The sequence below is a fragment of the Carettochelys insculpta genome, chromosome 10 (assembly GCF_033958435.1).
Source record: "Carettochelys insculpta isolate YL-2023 chromosome 10, ASM3395843v1, whole genome shotgun sequence".
Classification (NCBI taxonomy): domain Eukaryota; kingdom Metazoa; phylum Chordata; order Testudines; family Carettochelyidae; genus Carettochelys; species Carettochelys insculpta.
In genome coordinates, this window is record NC_134146.1 from 13,730,629 (window position 1) to 13,751,236 (window position 20,608).

Below are 20,608 nucleotides of genomic sequence, written 5' to 3' on the forward strand. Positions count from 1 at the left end.
TTGACAGGCTTTCCTGGTTGGGCTGAGAGGGAGAAGAAGAGATGAAAGAGGCACAGTTGGCACCTGACCTTGAGTGAAAACATAATAAAGACAGTGCCCAGTGTCCCAAAATAAACACACCTTATATCGCACATCTGAAACTTTATGTGACTGTGCCTGGATACGTACGATATGGACACTTGAATGGGACCACCCTCTGAAGGAAAAATGACATTAGCTAATGCTAATTCAATAGAATTGACCATATGTATTTAATTAGGAAGGAACAGTTTAAGACCATTGCAAGATTTCTAACGTTACGATTTTTATCTTCTTGCTCCTTCTACAGTCTGATTTTCATAAATACACAACATATCTCTCTCTGCTATTTTTAGCTTGTCCCTCCCCTCTCCATATCTCTCCAAAAGTAAGATACAAACAGCCCACACTAAAAGTTTGTCTACGCTACAAAGTTAAGTCAAAATCAGTTCCATCAACCAGGACTGCCGACACAGAGGGGCAAAGAGGGCAATTGTTCTGGAGCCCAGCGATACGAAAGGTCATGGACTTCTGGCCACTGCCACCACTACTACAGCACTGGTTAGGGCTACGGAAAGGCCTACTTTTCTGTGGAACTGCAGGTCCTGTTATATGATCAGGGTTTTTTCACTGACTTCAGGGAAAGAGCATGAGGCACATACCTTTAGCAACACAGGTCTGTACAGAAAACTGCGAGTGAGGATGTTTTTTCCAGACAAAAGCTACAGTTACACTACAGCACTCTGTCGACAGAAGTCATTGTTGGAAGAGATTTCCTGACAATATTTCTGTCGACAGAGCGCAGCCACACACAAAAGCTAATTGGAAGAGCGGCTGCGCTGCCTGGCTGCTCTCTTGACAAAACGGGCACCCGGACACACAGCAGACAGGGCTGCCCATTGTTGTGGGTGCCCCGTCTATCAAGAGAAGCCCCCCGCCCCCAACCCCATAGCATCCACACAGTTTTTTTGTCAACAGAATCTGTTGACAGCAGCATTATGCCTGATGGCTGAGAGGCAGAATGCTATCAGCAAAAGTGCTGAGTTTGTCAACAACCTATCAACAAAATGCATTTTGTGTGTGAATGCTCCACCAGTTTTGTCTACAAAATGGGGTTTATTGGCAAAATTTGCTAGTGTAACCACAGCCAAAAGGATTACCATTATGCATGTGAATATAATGATCCTGAGAGATCCCGACTACCCCTTACTTGTGTGACTCATGAAGCCATACAGTGGCTACACTGACAGCAGCAAGGCTTCATCAACAGGCTCAGCAGGTCAAGAATGAGTTTTGAATGTCTTTAGCCATTTGGGGCTGCTGGTACTGTCTGTTCAGGAGGTCGGATCTCAGTGAGGACAATATCCCCATGGCCACAGCTGCCTACTGTGTGCTTCATAAAACCAACACAAAGGGAGAGAAGTTTCTGCATGGAGATGGATCACCTGTCTGCTGATTTTTAGCAGCAAGATACTAAGCCTATAAGAAAAGCTCTGTGTTACTGTAATGTGCTGGGTGTGGCATTGTGTTATTTAATCCCCTCTCCCAGTTATGAACTTTGTAATCATTACTCTGGGTGCACTACTATAGCAATACAAATGAACCTATTGCTGTTGTCTGTGAATGTTTCCAAAAAACACTATGTATTGGGGAATAATAAAGATAAATTCAGTTCCAGTAAGTAGATTTTTATTCCACAAGCATGCAAACATACCTATGTAGTGCTGAGGTAGATTTCATACATAAAGGGAAAGGAACAAGGAATTCACAAGCACATACCTCTGGGAGGCTCTCACAGTTGGGCGTATGTGTAGCTAGGGGTACTGCCATGGCCCTGCAAGATGTGGGGGTGGAAAGCCCAGGAAGGTCCTGGATATAGTTCTCTATGGGCTGCAGAGGAGGTGGATGGATTTGTTCACCCTGAAGTTCAGTCAGTGACAACAGCACATATGTTTGCTCTCTGAGCAGCATTATCATCTCTTGGCGCCCATGTCTCTGTCCTCACAGTCACGCTGCACTCTCACTGATTGCTGCCTTACAAGATCTCTGCTTACTCTCCGAAGCACCAGAGGCTCACCTGGCCTCCTGGAACACGTCTTCTGCTGTCCTTTTCTTTTTTCTCCTTCTCTGGCCAAGCTGCCCTGCCAGTGTGCCTAGAGAGACCACATTTGCAGGGGCTAAAGAAACGATGGATGGAGAAACTGTTGTCAGTGCAGTCACTCCCCTTCATCTACAAGAGTAGCATTACAAAATGTCCTACCATGGGGGGAGAAGCAAGGCAGCCTTCCTTAGAAACCTTCAGCAGAGGATTGCTGACTACCTCCAGGAACATTTACTAGAGCTCCCTATGGAGAATACAAAGGACATCCCAGTACACATAACTGATCTGTTTGCAGAGCCCCCCTCTACCTAGCTGTACAGTGGAATGAGAAGCAGATAGTGAGTCCACCTCTATTGGTTATGTCCTTGTGCCTTCTAGCCTGGTTAACATAAATAGTATATGGGTAGGTGTGGCTGCGCAATATTGAAGCTCACTGCATGCTTACCAGAGGTTCCCTCAGGCTCTCCAGTGCCGGAGTTCTGAGAATGGCTTGACTGCTCAAGAGTGAAAAAAGGGTCTTGGCTTGTCCTTCCACCAGATCCCCCTGTCACTCATTCTTTATCCTTCTCATCCTCTTCCTCATCCAGCACCCTCTCAGTCTGGACAATTAACATCCCCTGCCCCTTACCCCCGTGTCAGTTTTTATTGCCTTTTTCTTTTTTTTTTTTGGTCCTCTGTACTTATGTCAGCTGTATTGGAAATGAGATTGATCTGATAAAGTGGGTCTATCCCACGAAAGCTCATCACCAAGTAAAAAAATTCCCAGCAACAAAGTTTAAAACACTGACCTGACCAGTCATGGTAGAACATTGTGGGACACCTCCTGGAGGCCAATGACGTTGACATAAGCACTGAAATGTCTTCATTGACGCTGAGTTGGCCTAAGTATGTTGATCCAAGTGTTATAACTCTTGCAAAGTTGATATATTAGATCGGTGTACTGGGCAAGTTACAGTGACAGGAGGAACATTATAGCATAGGCACCACCATAGTTAGGTAGGTGTAAGCTGCCTTATGTTGGCCTAACTCTGTAGTGTAGACAAGGGCGATGACTTTCTTCCACTCCCTTTGGCAGCATTCCAGAGTTCTTGCACCTGGGCCATTAAGTTTACTAGCTATCTTGAGTGCCTCTTTGCTAATGTCATTCTCTGCAATTGCTAGTCTACAGCTAAAAAGACTGTTATGCACAACCATGTGTACTGTTAGCTCATTCTTCTGTGGAAACCTCTTAAATGGTTCATAATGTGTGTTCACAAGGCTTGAATCTAAGTCTCCCGGTTCTCCCAGTTCTACTTAGCTCAAAACTTGCCATTCACATTCATCTGAACATTCTATGTAGGCTTCATTTTTAACTCTTTTTCTTTAAAATGCAGATGTTTGCATGACGTATACTATGAGATATGTCCATATAATCAACAGTCAGCTGGTTTTCTGTGCAGCGCAGATGGCTTGCTGAATTATAATATTAAAGGTTTGTCTACATAGCGGGAGTACTCCAGGAGTGTGATTTTTACAGAGCACCAGTGTGTTACACATGAATTGGTCCAGGTTGATCCTGCTGCTGCATACCACAAGTTACCGGGTATGCTTTAACATCATTCTATTTAACACAGGATGGAATTAAAGCACAGTCAGGAAGATTTAGTGTTCATGAGTGGAAACTACATAAACCAATTAACATGTAATACATTAGAGTGATTTAGAAATCACACGCCCAGAGTGTCCATTACCCCATGGTGTAGACAAGCTTCATAGTCTTCATGGTAATGGAAACCATTCACCATTTACAGTTCACACAGATAGGCTGTGCATCTGTCAGTAGGTCACTAGGGTTTTTTTTCAGTCTTACAAACTTGGGAAAGGTTAACAGAGCTACAGGTATCGGAGGGGTAGCCATGTTTGTCTGGATCTGTAATAGCAACGAAGGGTTCTGTGGCACCTTATAGACTAACAGAAAAGTTTTGAGCATGAGCTTTCATGAGCACAGACTCACTTCATCAGATGCTGGTCTTGGAAATCACAGGGCCATAATAGGATGATTCAGCTGGTTTTGTGCAGCTCCGGTTTGCATAGTGAGCCCTCCATTGAACATGAGACAGAGGGAAGAGAATCCTATTGGTTGCGCCTGCCATCACTAGGGCTGTGGTAAGGAAAGTTTAGTTGCTCTGTTCACACATGAAAAAATATCTCAAAGATGGACAAATGCACAGAGGAAGTAAATATAAAGAAGGACAAATTTACTTCTTTACTCTTATGAAAGTCAGTGATTTTCTATATTGCAATACGGAATATTTTTCTAACAAATCCTGGAATAGTAATAAGATGATGCATTTATGAAAAGTCAAATGTCAAAAATAGGAGCAGCTGATCACAGTAGAATTTACTATGTAGTTAGCTATAGCAATAATTTATTCTAAGATTTGTGGTAGATGAACATCTTGTAGGTACTTGTTCCTAAAAACTAAAAATGTACACTTATAATATTTGTTTCTTAAATGTTTAAGTTTCATCCAGTCTCTCAAAATAATTCCTTAGGAGTATATTATTCACCTGCTACCTAAATACTAATTATATGCGTTTTCCCTAGTATCATTTCAACCCTTCCCAGTCAGTTCTTGTCATAGAAGGAGATGATATTGAGAATATAAATCAAGCTCTCCGAAAGGTCTCGTATATCAACTCTAGACAGTTCCCTACTGCAGGTGTACGGAGTCTTAAAATCTCATCTAAAGTCCAGTAAGTTAAATTCAATTAAACTGATTAGATTGGTTATATTTTAAATAACATTTTTTTTAAATTTTGGAAACATAAATTTAGAATTGTAATTAAAGTAAGTTGAAAAACTACATCTTTAAATTACCGAGCATAAGCGTGACTTGCATTTGCTTTGTTACTGAATTACTCTGTGGGTTTCTTGTGTTTTGCTTTGATGATGTCTTGTAAACGTAATTTAGTTGTGCGCCATTTGGAGCATGAAGCACTCAGTCTGTTTTGAACAGTGTGTGTGTACATGTGCTATATGGCAGTTGAATGTCAATAGAGTGCTTACTCCCATTTGTCCAACTGATTAAATTTTCTTCTGGCATACCTAGAGCCATAACTTTTAAATCAGGCCCGTTATAATGAATATGGGGTGCATCTGCAGGGACAATGCCTCTCTGCTCGAAATAGCCTGTGCCTATCCCAGGGTGGGCAATAAGTGGCCCACAGGCCAGACATGGGTCACCAAGGTTAGCATCTAGTGGCCCACCACAGCCGATACACGTGTCACCTATTGCCCACTCCAGATTATACTGTGTCCTACATATATACAACTATATAGTTGCTTGATATCGCATAACCACCTCATATAGTGTAAGTAACAATGATACCATTTCTCCATGACTTCAGCTAGAGTTGTCAGTGTTCAGGACACTGAGACAATGATGCTTTCAATTTAAATGTGTTTCAGAGCTTTCAGTTTAAATGGATGGATTCATAATCAACAAGATAACTGCATTATAGCCATTAGATATCTATTTGAGTGCCTAATATTAAGCTTACAACACCTAGGCCGTGTCTACACTAGCCCAAATCTTTGAAATGGCCATGCAAATTAAAGTTAAAATTAAATTTATACCTTCGAAATCCCCTTATAGGAATTAATCCTATAGGAATAAGGGGATTTTGAAGTTCCCGGGGTCCTTTTGAAAAGGAGCTCCTTCTAGATGAGCCACGCAGCAGCAAGCCGCAGCAATTTCAAAGTGCCATGGCCAGCAGCATGCTAATGAAGTGCTGAATATGTATTTCAGCACCTCATTAGTAATCTTCAAAATGGCCATTTATATGGCCATTTTGAAGATTTGGGCTAGTGTAGACGTAGACTTAGTTGCTTTGTAATTAACTTTAATTTTTAACAATTGACTGTTTTCTTACATGCTAGCTAAATGTCTAAATATTACCTGAATAATGACCTTAATAATAATTGCACTTGCCACTGTGGTGTTAAACTCATGAAAGATAATTCCAGTAGTTATGAATATTTGCATTTAAGTGCCCCAGATCTTTGCAACCTAGACCTGTTAGTACCAGTTTTAACTTCTACACTTGGGAGTAAGGGAACAGAAAGAGGTGCAGTATGAAGTGTAGTGCAGGACCCAACTATGAAATGATCTTACCTGAGTACCAAAAGCAGTTTAAATAATAAGAGGCAATAAGCAGAAAAATTACCCAGGCATTTGGCAAAAGAAAATGAGGATAGAAAAACGGACAGAAAGAATGGACGAGACAGCCAAACTTGCATGTTTTGTACAGTATGGCTGTAGCCACACTTGACCAAAATTTCGAAATGGCCAGGCTAATGGCCAAACTGGAGAATACTAATGAGGCACTGAAATGAATATTCAGCACCTCGTTAGCATGCTGTTGGCCACAGCACTTCAATAGTGCTGTGTTTCACTCGCACGTGGCTTGTCTATATGGGGATCCTTTTCAAAAGGACCCCGCAAATGTTGAAATCCCCTTATTCCTATCAGCTGAGCTAAGGGGATTTCGATGTTCACAGGGTCCTTTCGAAAAGGACCCCCATGTAGGTGAGCCACGTGAAACCAAAATGCGGCACTTGCCAAGTGCCGTGGCCGGCAGAGTGCTAATGAGGTGCTGGGTATTCATTTCAGCACCTTATTAGTGTTCTCCAATTTAGCCATTAGCATGGCCATTTAGGAATTTCACCTTCTAATTATTCCATGCAATTAATGAATATTATATTTTTCAGATGTTTTGGTGAAGATGTCTGCATTAGCATACCAGATGTGGATGCCTATGTAATGGTATTTCAGGCTAATGAGCCCAAGATCACAATAAGTGGAATGGACCACTTTGCCAGACCAGCTATGCAATTTGAAAGTGAAAGAGGAGTGACTCTGTTACCAGATATCAGAATTGTCAGCACAGTCATCAAAGCAGAACATCCTGAAGAAAATGATACAGGTTTGTGCATTTGTTTTTTTTATTTGCCCCAAGCAGGAAGTAAGGGTTTGTTGTACAAGATAGAGGATACTGAAATAACACAGGCAGTCTCTGCCCCAGAGAGTTCACAGTCTAGGATTTAGACAATTTTAATATGTAATTCAAACAATTATAAACACAAATGGATATATCTTCAGTTACTCGTTTAAATGCCTGCTATATATTCATTAAGTACAATTTCTCTAAACCATTGGGGAAAAATTGCATTGTAGTTTTGTGAACCTACTTCTTAGTAGAGGTGCCCAACAAAGTTAACATGAATTATTCTTTTTCACTGATAGGCAAACGTTAGGAAATATCAATGAAGCAACACCAAGAATTGTTTTAAAAGGGCCTTCCTTTTGTCTGTTATGACATTTAATTAAAAAGCTATTAACCAGTTATTTTAGGAATTATCATCAGCTACATTTCTCAGACCAGAATAATAAGCAACTACAGGTTGAACCTCTCTAATCCAGAATTCTCTTGTCTGGCAGATTCTGTAATCCAGCATGATTTTAGTGATACCAAGAATTGTTTTAAAAGGGCCTTCCTTTTGTCTGTTATGACATTTAATTAAAAAGCTATTAACCAGTTATTTTAGGAATTATCATCAGCTACATTTCTCAGACCAGAATAATAGGCAACTACAGGTTGAACCTCTCTAATCCAGAATTCTCTTGTCTGGCAGATTCTGTAATCCAGCATGATTTTAGTGATACACATTTATTTCAGTAATAATATACCTTAAAATTTTACGAGAGTAGACAATGAGTCATTTTAACTTCTGATTTCTGTCAATCTCTCTATATTTTTATTAACTAAAACTACCTTGAATGTGCTAGATAAACAAGGACAGAAATGCTTCTGAAAACACATTTGTCATTTAAAACTGGGGTATTAAGCAAATGATGTAGCATTTATAATTAGTAAATGGATCATTTCTGGTTACCGTGTCCTTCAATATTTTAGAACTAGTAGATCTCATTCTCTCACACCAAGTTATTCATAGATTAGAAGAGGAAAGTAAGCTTCCCCACATTTCCAATTCCTAGTGGATTTCTTATCTTTGAGCTGAAATAGTTGAATAAAATAAGGTGGAAAAAAATCCCTCTGCATATTCAGAAGGGATACTGCTGTCAAAAGCTTGTTTAATATTTCAGCAAACTCAAACAGTGGCTTTGACCAGTTCAGTAGTATGACTGGGTTTTTATATTAGTTTGTTTTAATGCATTATAGTACATATCGGGATTAATATAGATTGTCAAATTCAGATTTAATTTTTATTTTAAAAACAATCTTGTTATTAGTTTAAATACACAAATTAGATTTATTTTAAATTATTTTTTTAAATTTATGACGTTTATACACACTTTTCAAATCCAATTGATTTAGGTCCTAAACTCATTTAGGCAGTTTTAAAAATATTACGTCATACTGGCTATACCTAGATTTCTGAGAACTGTCAGCAATAGATACGCAAATTGCGCAATGCTTTTTTGTATCTTTTGCCAACAGTTCTGTCGAAAGAGGCTTTCCTGACATTTGGCCCATCCGCACAGGGCCAAATGTCAGAAAAAACCCATCTGTCGAGACATTCCCTTCTTCCTTGTGGAACAAGGTGTACAGGGATTTTGACAAAATGCTCCTGACCAGCAGATCTCTTCCAACACATCTGCAGTCTGGATGTGCACACTGTTGATAGAAGTTTTGTCGACAGAAGACTATAGTCTAGACGTAGGCACCATTATCTGTTAATTATATAAATAAATGGCTGGATAAAGTATCTGTCCCTTCAACTGTTTCAATCTTTTTTTTTTTGGAAAAAGATTCTATTTTTGCAAAGAATATTAAATTATGATTCATTATAAGTACCATGTTATTCAGCTTGGATCATTCTTGCATTCAGTTGCTTTTTTTTATGGGTGAAAATACAGAGTTAATGAATGGTGAGGTCTTTCTAATTTGAGAGGTTTTTCACAGATTTAGAAAAAGTTTCATAGAGCTCCATCCCCAACTGCCAAAGAGATACACTTCGCACAGCTGAGTGAGTAGTGGCAAAGGTGACTCTTCCATCTTTGTGTCTCTTCATGCCTTGTCCCTGTTTTGAGACTGACCTGGGACCGGATGTATTGCTGGCACAATTTAGTAGTGTCGGTGCTGTGCCCAGCATTACACAGATCTCATGAACTATTCCAGCAGCTGGACATTGCCAGGGAATAGGGCGGTTCTGACTTTAATCCCTTCCTCCTGGGAGTACCCTGTAAGTTGGGAGCCTGAGGAGGAAAGACAGTTGCTGTGCTTCCAGTGATTTATATTATGCACGGGGTGTCTGCAGGGAGCCAGCTAAGCTAGTGTTCCAGCCACTTTGTGCCAAGTGGACCAGAGAATTAAAATATTAAATATGCATCTGATTCTTTCTTCTGTGACAGGATAGATTTTATCCTACTCACTGAAGGACAGTCAGCTTACAACTCAATTACTTTGAGCCTGGAAAATGCATGATCATTTGCAGTTTATGACCATGTTAGGTCTTGGATAGATTAGCAAAGCATCCTCACTAATGCAAAATTCTTTATTGGACAAAGAATAATTGAAAAAAATGGTGAAATAACAGAAAAAAAGGTTTATGTTCACACTTTCTTGCCACAGGTAGTAATGTACTGTATTAAATAGTACCAGGATGATGTCAACATAGTATTGAAAAGCAAGATTGTTAGCATGTGAATTAATTTTCAAAATCACATTTCAAACTGATATTTCTGGCATATTAATGAGTGATTTTTTTGTTATGGTTTGCTACATTTTGGACCCATCAGAGTTCTTGTATTTGATGGTCGGGGGCATATGAGTGGTAGAGAGTTCTTGCTTTTTGCTTGCATGCTATAGTAGTCAATGTTTAATGTGCATTTAGCACGATTCAGCCACTCCCTTTGAAAGCTGACCACCTTCTGCAAATCATGTTATAGTATAAATCCATTTTTGTGACCATTTTTTCCCTCTTTGTTTGTTTGGTTTTTTTCGTATTTCTGTATGCACCATTCCATGTGCTTACAGTCCACAAGCCTGTTGTGTTAGAGGAAATGCTTCACGACTTGGATTTCTGTGACATTTTGGTAATTGGTGCAGAATTAGATCCCGGACAGGAATGTTTAGAATTGGACCATAAGGAGCTTCAAGGAAAACACCTAGATGCCACGAACTCCACAGCTGGGTATTCTATCTATGGTATGTGAATGGGCCATTTACATTTTCATTACATTCTTAAAAGGAAAGGCTTTGGTTTTTGCTTTTAAGTTATCACTTTGCGGTTAGGGACAGCAGATATGAACCACACTATCCACAGGTCCACTTCAATTTCCAGGTGCACCTGGGAGATGTTTGATGCAGCCTGCTCTGCCAGGTTCATGCTGTAGGAGTAAGCATGGCCATTGCCCCACCTTTTTTTACCCCATGTGGTGAGGTGAGCCCCCAAGAGGGAATGGGGGCATAAGACATGCGTTCTCTTTGACAATACTTTACGTGGCCCCTATTCCTTGGTATTCCCACACAAGCTGATCCCTACCTGACTCACGTAAAGTCACTGTTATGTCTGACATGACTAAATTATTGGTTCCATGTCTGCATATTGGGTTTTTTCCCCTCTAGCATGAGAGTAATTTTTCTCTTATCATTCCCAAAGTCCTACCTTTGCTCACTTAACTTGCTAGGAAATGGAATCTTTGAAATATTGACATTATTCTGTCTATTTTATTGTCTTATTTAAAATATGAGTTTTGCCCGTATAGCACTCTTATAGTAAACACAAAAAGGTTTCAACAATGCCAGCCTCTTAAGCATCTCTTGGCATTTATTCATGTTGTGTTACTGATTCAGGTGTGGACACAATGAGAAACTATGAGCTAGTGCTTCAACAGGTTCGATATCGCAATTGGCGCCCTTTCAATGTCTTTGATAGAAAGTTCAGGATCAAGTGCTCAGAGCTCAATGGACGATACACCAGTAATGACTTTAACTTGGAGGTAAGTAATGCAGAGATGCATTTTTATTGAAACTTGACCTCTACTATTAACAAGCTACATTTTTTTCCTTCACCCCTCAGGGCAGGGACAGCATGTTCCTGTGTGTGTTCAGTACCTAGTACCTATGGGTGCTGTGATGAAAAACTAGTAAGAACTTACGAGAGGAAAAGTTTTACAAGTCATATACCATGCAAAGCAAAAGAGTAACCTCTCTAGCTGGGAATACTCAATGGGTGTGACTCTGACTAGGCTGCTCAGCAGTCTGTAACAACAAGATGAACTTTCATATAACACCAATATCCGAAACCACATTTCTTCCCATGCATAACTGAGGTATAGGTCATCATTGCTTTTTCCATGAGTAGCCTCCCATATTCAAGCTCCAACCTGTGTCCCAGCTGTTATACTCCTGCTTAACAGCACCATGCAGTAAGCTCATTGCTTTTCAACTTTGTGTGAACAGTCTTCTTTTGTGCCACCGGGGCTACGTCTACACTAGCACACTACGTCAAAGTAGCCTATTTTGACGTAAGAACATCGGAATAGGCTACTTCAACGCGTATCGTCTACACGTCCTCCAGGGCTGGTGCCATCGACGTTCAACATCAAAGTAGCAACAGAGAACATAGAAAGGAGCCGCCCTGGAAGGAAATGCGGAGCATCCACACACACAATCGCTCCCTGTCAAAATAAGGAGCCAGCAAAGCCCCAAGCCACACTCTTAAAAGGCCCCTCCCAGACACACTTGGCCTGCACAGCACGAGATCCACAGAGCTGACAACTGGTTGCAGATCCCATGCACTCAGCATGGACCCCCAGCTGCAGCAGCAGCAGCAACAGCAGCAGCAGCCGGAAGCCCTGGGCTAAGGGCTGCTGCACGCAGTGACGACAGAGCCCCGCAGGGGCTGGACAGAGCGTCTCTCAACCCCTCAGCTGATGGCTGCCATGGAGGACCCCACTATTTCGACGTAGCAAGACATGGATCATCTACACACACTTTACTTCGACGTTGAACGTCGAAGTAGGGCGCCATTCCCATCTTCAGATAGGAATAACGATTTCGATGTCTCGCCACCTAATGTCGATTTCAACGTTGAAATAGCGCACCATGCGTATAGACGTGTACTATTTTGGCGTTGTGCCAGCTACTTCGAAGTAGCCAGCTACTGTAGACACACCCCAAATGATAACCTCTGGCAGTAAATGAAATGATGTTTTCCTTCTGAGTAGGAAATCATTTCAGATTAGTTTGCAGCTCCTTAGTCAGTATGAGGTTTGTGTTAAGTTAATTTTTTAACAGAGGATCTTTACTTTTGTCGTCTAACAGATCAGACATACTGCATCTTTCAATCTTAGGATCAATACTCTGTTCCCCAGTATTTGCTGCTCACACACAGTCATTTACAACTAGATAATTGTGTATAAAGCAGAGAGTCCACATATTTTTTGTCTCGGGCAAATGAGGCAGAACACTGTTGCTTCCTCAGATAGTGCAGGTGTCTCCGAAATCACAGGCCAGCAAGCTGTGCCTAGTAACAGGACTGCTGTTCGAGCATGAAAAAGAAACCCCTTTTATTCTTGTATGAAGCAGTACTTCAAAGGCACCACTCAACACCATCAGTCTTTGTTCTACTTTGCAGGATTTTTTTTCTGTAAAGTGAATTCCGTGCTGGTATAATATGCCAGATTGATATCCCAGGTCTTAAGTTTTCTGGAGAATCACAAAGCAAGCACAGCATGGGCAAAAGCGATGCAAGCCTCCCTACCTTACTCCAGTAATGGGGCTCAAGCTGGACTGCCACAAATGAGAGGGGCAATTTTCTCCTTTTCCATGCTGATTTAATCTTCCTTACTCTGAACCTAGGTGCCAATTGTGGTATGATCAGGTACTCGAGAATGCTAGAGACAGAACACAATACCAGATGAACTTCATGGCTAATGTAATATAAAAACTTATAAAATATATAGTTACCTGTTCATTAAGAACCTGAAATGGATTGTGGAATAGATTCTGCTTACACGTATATCCAGTATTACAGGGCAGCCAAGTTAGTCTGTATCTTCAAAACCAACAAGAAGTTCTGTGGCACCTTAAAGGCTAAAAGATATTTTATAGCATAACTTTCGAGGGCAAAGACCAGCTTCGTCAGATGCATGAGTGGGGGTTCTTGTGGTTTACGTATATCCAGGTTATTCTACTACAGATTGAAGCAGTAGTTGTTGGTATGAAATTTCACAGAAAAAAAATCAATCTTACCAACAGAAATATTGTATTTTAATAACTCAAAACCTGCTCATATAGAGAGAACATGAATGACATTAGCAGTGGTATTGGAACAGGTCACTGTCTTTGATCCTTTTCCCTTCTAGAATGCATATTTTTGAATCTTTGGGTTTTAACTTCATGCACTTTGAATGACACATCTTTATTTGAGAATTACAGGTGTAATTCACAGCTGTTCCAGGGTTGGATATTTCCATTTTTATTTTCCTACATCTCAAATTATACCTATGATTTAGGCTAAATAATCAGTATTATGAGTAAATCAGGCAGTTTTAAAAGAATTCAACTAACACTCCAGTTTTGAGTATATGGTTTTTGTTTTTTTTTCATGTACAAACACTTGGTCCTGCTTTTGCAGCCATAGATTTGTTAAATGTAGAAGTGGAATGTGTTGCAACCATGGCTGACTGTGGATTAAAAAATTGCTAGCCAAAATTTCAGCTGTGGTGTTGGAGGCTGCACATCAAAACTAGACCAAGAGACACTAAATTCACGCATAAGTGAGCTGTTCAGTGGTGATTAATTTGTTGATTGCTCCATTGTCACCCAAACTAAGGGCTGATCTACATGACAGGGAGAGTCAATGTAGCTGAGATCTGTTTACCACAAGTCCACAGAAAAAGTTTTCCCATCAACTCCCCTTACCCTTCTTCTTCTTGGGGAGTACCAGAGTCAATGGGACAGAGATTAGTAATCAATGAATCACGTGTATATTACATGTGATACATCAACCCTTGCTGGATTGATCGCTTGCCTGATGATCCAGTCTATAATTAAGATGTGCCCTAATTGGGGTAACTGCTGGGAGTAATTGCAGAAGTACTGTACACTTTAAATCATTTCTGGTCACCGCCTCCTATTTCTTATCATGACTGTCCCATTCTCTTCCTTTTGTTTTTGAAATGAGTCTTCTCTGTTGGAATCCTGTAGGCCTGTTTAGCCTGACAGTAGGATGTCGGGCAGGATGTGCTGCAGAATGGTCCTGTGTGTTCATTTAATAAGCCAGATACATGGTTCTCCAATGTCTCCAAAACAGCCTTTGCCTGGCAGTTTTAATGCCACAGAGAACTTCGTATCTTTCAGCTTGTGGCACAATTAGTATGGTTAGTTTTTAATTTTTAAGCTTTTATGATAGTTCTTTAGAAAATCCCACCTGAAACTGATAAGGGATCTGCAGATGCCCAAACCTGCCATTGTTAGAAAACTTGACGACTTCCATTGTGCAACTAGCTGCTGATAGACACCTGCACAGAGAGAGAGAGAGCTGGTTGACATGGATAAGAAAGAGAATTTCTTTATTCTTCTAGGCTGTTCAAAAGCTACCTATAGCAAAGCTGCCCTGCAGAACCAAATAACAAGAGACAGGCCAGCTGGTATGGGAGATAATTAACCTTGACTCCAATACCTACAAAATCTGACAAAGCGAGTCTTTGTCCACGAAAGCTTATGCTCCAAAGCATCTGTTAGTCTGTAAGGTGACACAGGACTTCTTGTTGTTTACAAAATAAAGGTGAATCTTCTGTTGAGGTATGTGTTGTATTCTTGTTGATGGTGACCTTCGCAGCACAGTCCAAGACACCTGAAAACCTGGAATTGGAAATTACGGCACTTCGTAATATCACACATTTTGTTCTTTTTTATTTCAGATTAATATCCTACACAACTCTAACTCTAATTTTGTGGAACATGTAAATCACATGGTAATACAGCCACAGTTTGTCCAGTCTATCCATCACCCAGAGGAAAGCATAAACAACATTCATGGCTCAGGTATTGACTATACAGGAAGTGCTCATTATATTTAAAGGAGGGGCTGTCAATGTTTCTATTGTGATTCGGTTAAGACATTAACCTAATTTAATAAAGTTAAGGCATAGAATCCACACTAATATCCTGGGAAACCCAAAAGAAGTCATTGTATAGGTGCAACATTGACCACTTTCTGTCTTCCCGAGGAGCTATTGGCAATTCTGTGACCGGCCATTTTTATTTATTGATTTATTTATTTATTTATTTATAAATATAGAGACCAGAAAGTGTAAAAGTTCAAAACTGGAAAATGGCAGAATTTTAGACTTTATTGTTCCTGGGAAACATTGCCCCCTAGCAGAAAGGGACCATATAGATGAAGGTTAATTACATCTTCTTGCATCATTAGATAGTATCAAGACACTGAGTTCTTCTGAATTGTTCTTGCCGTTTGTCACCACTGGATGTAGTTATGAGAAATACCACCAGTGTTGTGCAGTTTGCAGAATCTCATCATAAGGAGAGAAAGGACAGAGAAGAGAGAATGTACTTAGTGGTATGGAGCCAAATCTGCAGAGAAATTATTCCATTATTTTTTCAGTTGCTCCAAGCGTGGCTACTGTTGTTATAATAATGTGTATCAGCGTACTAGTCTTCATCATAGCCTTGGGCATCTACAGAGTTCGGACTTCTCATCAGCACAACTCTACAGAAAATGAAGGGAGTAAAGAAAATGAAATGGATTGGGATGATTCTGCTCTGACTATTACTGTCAATCCTATGGAGGTATGCAGAAAAGCTGGATTGCCGTGGCAATCTCAGATAGTAGCTTACTTAGTTACTGTTTGTTAAGAAAACGTATTTAGATTGTTACTGTGTTTGTTTGATCACTCTTCAAAGCAGGGTCAGGGTCTCATAATATGTGTGTGTATAGCCTCTAGCACAGCTGATCCCCAGTGTCACTTGAAGACTCTAGGCAAAGCCACAATGCAAATAATAGATCATTATTATTCTTATGCTTCTGCTTATTATTTTACTAGAAGATTTACCTGGCATTGCACAGGTCCCCGACTTGATTCATTTTTGTTTTTTGGAAAAGGAAATAAAAATGTCTGTACTTCATTTAAATCATTGTTCTGGGGTGGGGCTGGCGATGAGGGGGTTCAATATGCAGGTTGCCCCAGGGAGAAAGAACAGCCCCAGACCTCACTTGGGGCCAGGTGACAAGCACCTCACCACGATTGCTGCAGCTCCAGCGCGTGCAGCCGGGGAGGGGTGTGCATCCCCTGCTGGGGTAGATCTGGATTCGATTACCTCTGCACTCCTCAGGCAGACTGAGGAATGAAGCAATGAGTGCCTTTTCCCCGGGTCCCTGACCAAAGGGAACAGTCAGCAACATCCCTGAATGAATCAGAGGGGAGAGAGGGAGCTGCAGCTCCCCCATGGCCCTCCCTAAAGGTTATCTCAAGGTGATTCTGTGTCTGGCCTAGGCAGTTTTGTAAGAAGCAATCCCATTTTGGGCACATCTCATTTTCTGGCACAGACAACCCCTTATAGGAAGGTGTATAACAGAATTGGTGACCCTAGTGCTTAACTTTTAGGAGGAATTCTTCAACAAACAGACAGACAAACTCTCTCAGATATATAGTATATCAATTGTGCATGATATTTGATGGGATGATGAAGATATTAGCTCAAGGGGAAGAGGAACATTGCCCTGTGTTTTCCTGCCCTGCATAGACACTTGCAATTTAAAGCACCCACAACAATGCAATTTGTCCATTTAAAATGTGTTGATACTTAATATTGAAAAGCTGAAGGCAAAGAGGTGGTCATGAGTAGAGGTTCAGAAAAAGAGCAACAAAATTGAATACCTGGCTAGAGAAATTGAACAATGAGCAGAAGCTAAAAGAGTTAACCATGGGTTGCTTTGCTAAGCAATAACTGTCATTCACCTATGTTCCAGTTTTTGTTACAATAGCTCAAGGTTTAGAATATACTTGTTCTATTCTGTTTACCCTCTAATAACCAGGTAGCAATTAGAAGCAAACTTTGCCACTATATTAGCAATTAGTTTGTGGAGCCAGTCATTATATAGCTATTTTCATGGATGCTACAGGAGGTGTTAAATGATTGGTTCAGTTGCTTTCTATTGCCCTAGCTAGGTTAGTGAACAAGTCCTGTCCTTCTCTATTTTCCACCATAATATAGAAATATGAAGAGCCTCACCATGCAGGAGAGGAGAGTGAGGAGGAGGTTGAAGAGGAGGAGGAAGATATGACCAGTGATGAATCAGGTGAAAGTGAGGAGGAGGATGAAGAGGAGGAAGAAGAGGAAGAAATTGGAAATGAGGGAGACAAACAGAACGCCACCAGGCAAGAGCAACTGGAGTGGGATGATTCAACACTCTCTTACTAGCACCTGCCACTTACATTGCTCCTTTTGTAAACACCAGTGCAATGTATTTCTGAGTCAAGTTAATCTGAGTCTATGAATTAACTGACAGGATTAGAATTTCTTGCCTGAAACATAGCTCTATTGCCCAGATTGATTAATTGCCATTGATAGAATTGTCCCTTTCCGTACAATGCCATGTGAAAAACAAGGTACCAACTTTAATGTCCTCTATGGTAATAACACTAGTCTGGAGCTTGATCCATTGGTTTATTCCCTCAATATGCAGCTTCTGTTCCAAATAATCCAATAAAAGTCCTGTCACTCAATCCATAGAGGTTTTGCCTTTGCTATTTTTTCATACAGGAGAGATTTCAGCTTGTTATGATGATTGTTTCTGTGGGTTCACATAATGCTGTTGCAGTTTTGGGTTCTGTTTATTGTGTGTCTAAAAAAAATCCTCCTTCAAATCAGATGTTTTAGTGCTCCAGGTATTAAAGGATCAATGCCATTTACCAACCCATCTTTTTGCCTTCCTGGGTGTTAATTGCATTCTACAGAGGGGTATTGAGGACTTCACATATAGGATGGATGTAAGAATAGGAATGGGTAATACATTTCTCCACTAATGTTGTCAGAACCATGAAGATAAACAGCCCACCTACTGTAAATTGACTACAGGTTGAACCTCTCTACTCCAGACCCCTCTCATCCAGCAACATCCATAATCCAGCATGATTTTAGTTACCCAGACAACCACTTGCCATGGGTGTGGCCAAGTTTTCCATGGTTTCATAAAGTTTATTTACAGTCACCAGTCCTGGCTCTCAGTGTTCTGTGTTGTTACTTAGCTATAATTTATCCCTAAACATCTGCTGAGAGCCCTATAAGCAGTGAAAGTGTTGGTAATGTGCTAGACAATACTGACTGTCCATGGTCCAGCAAATTGTCTTGTCTGGCACTGGTCAGGTCACAAGGGTACCAGACAAGAGAGGTTCAGCCTGTACTATTATGTAAAGCCCTCAAAAGATGAAACTTTTTTTGTTAACTTTCAAAGATCTTTTTCCCGCAGATTAAGCAGTGTTACCTTATGTGAAATGAAAATTCTAATTGAGCTTGGTTTTAGCTGAAATCTGTGGGGTTGATCATTAGCCACAGGTTCAGTAATTTGCTGCAGATCACTGTTTTGTGCTTTGCATTGTAAATCATTATCTTGCTGCTGTATTTTAACTGCAGGAACAGCAAATTAATGAACCCCAGTACACTCTAGCTACAATCAGTTAGGATTTACACAAGTACATACATGTATGAATGAAAATGAATGATAGTCTTAGGGAAATGATGCCTTTTGCTTGTAGAAAGATTCATTAAATTCTGCCCACTGGAATTTGTCTGGCTTTATTCTTTAGAATATTGACCCCCAGTTTTGCTATCCTTTTACCAGTCAAACATTAGCGCGGGAGAAAACTGGCTTAACTGAGATTCTCCAGCTCTCCATTGCACTTAATGGCTGTCCTTTTTTTTTTTCCCCCCTCTTCTTGGCCCCTTTATTTTTTGGAGAAAAGGGTTCTATGAAATGAAACAAGCCTAAAGAAAGATAAAACCCACCTACATCAAAAGAATTAAAAAGAACAAACAGACCTTGGAAAAGTATTAGTATAAATGTGGCATTTTCCCCCCCTAAACACTGTTCAAAGATAGATGACACAACCATGCTGGTAGGTCTGATTTTGTTTTTTGTTTTTTTTCCCTCCTCTCTTTAATATCCTTTGAATCTTCAAAATGATATGAATAACAAATAAGGCAGCACTTTCTGGGGTAACTAGTTTGAAGTATAACAGACAAAACAAGTGGCATAAGAGTGAAGACTGCCCTGTGGCTCTTCACTTATGTTTCCAGCCTGCTTCTTTCTTCCATATTTTGTTTATTGGATCTAGCGACAAGGTGTAATTCTTTTTTTCAATAATAATACAAAGCAGACCTTTCAGCTGTGGTTATTTTCAGCACACAACTAAACACAGCTTTCCACTCAGAGAGAAAGTAAAACATTAGAGATTAAGAATCCGTTGCAAACTTAATTGTTTTTTTAAAAAAATCATTTGTGTCAATGATTATCACCACTTTTATGTTTTTTTTGAAAACAGCAACTCATATAGTTATTGATAGTCTTTAATTATTTTGTAACTTATTCATGGCTTGGTAAATATATTTGAGCATTCATTAAATATTTATATTTTTGGTTGTTGGATGAAAATCTATTCAGATCATGCTGGTACATTACAGAAGGAGCAAAAATGAATCATATAATCTGTATTGTAAATATGTCTAAATAATGGAACTAGGATGAGTAAAATCAGAGCTGGTGCTATCTTTGTATCGGTTTTACAAGATTGTAGCCTACACATGAAAATTTATTTATGTTAGTTTAATCATCTGAGTAGGTTATGAAATATTTTTCATTCCAATAATGAGGATCATTTTTACAAAATTTCACTGATTACTGTGTAGTCCTTTATTAAGCACACACGCATGCAAAAATATCACAATGTTTTTTCTGTGGCTATGTCCAAGAAACCCTGGAACTGGTTGTAAAATCCCAGTGTATTTTTGTGAGAATTGTTTTCCAATATTTCTTTTTTCCAAAAATTTCTACAGTTTTCTTAGGGCTTTTTTTTTCCAGTGAATAAATTCCAAAAATATTTTGGTTTTCAAAAACTATTTTTAATAAAAATGTTTCATTTTTGCTAAAACCAACATTTATATTTTTTCCCAAAAGCAAAAATTTTATATGAAGCCCAGAACTGACTTTGGTTTTGTTTCTGGTTACCATTTTTATGCCCTAAAAAGTCAGGTGGGGAGAGGGGAATTAATTTGGGTAAAAAAGTATTTTTTGTTTCAAATATGCTTAGATGAAAAAAAATTGAACCCTTGCTGCAGCACACAATTAGTGTGCTGGTTGATTAGTGAAAAATACAATATAACACTTCTCAAGAGGGGTGCTCTCAGTTTCACTTCCTTAGAGATGTCTCAGTATATTGTCCTTCACCTTCAAGC

The 20,608-nt window shown here is 39.8% G+C and overlaps 1 protein-coding gene across 1 annotated transcript in view; it reads left to right on the forward strand.

Moving 5' to 3' along the window:
• Positions 1-19,908, forward strand: part of CLSTN2 (calsyntenin 2) — a 734,144-nt gene extending 714,236 nt beyond the window's left edge. Inside the window, exons 11-17 of the mRNA XM_075003853.1 lie at positions 4,707-4,855; positions 6,873-7,087; positions 10,163-10,333; positions 10,982-11,127; positions 15,058-15,181; positions 15,762-15,946; positions 17,372-19,908. Coding sequence (XP_074859954.1) covers positions 4,707-4,855; positions 6,873-7,087; positions 10,163-10,333; positions 10,982-11,127; positions 15,058-15,181; positions 15,762-15,946; positions 17,372-17,578 — 1,197 coding nt within the window. The 3' untranslated portion in view covers positions 17,579-19,908. The remainder of the gene's footprint in view (positions 1-4,706; positions 4,856-6,872; positions 7,088-10,162; positions 10,334-10,981; positions 11,128-15,057; positions 15,182-15,761; positions 15,947-17,371) is intronic.
• The last annotated feature ends 700 nt before the right edge of the window (positions 19,909-20,608 follow it).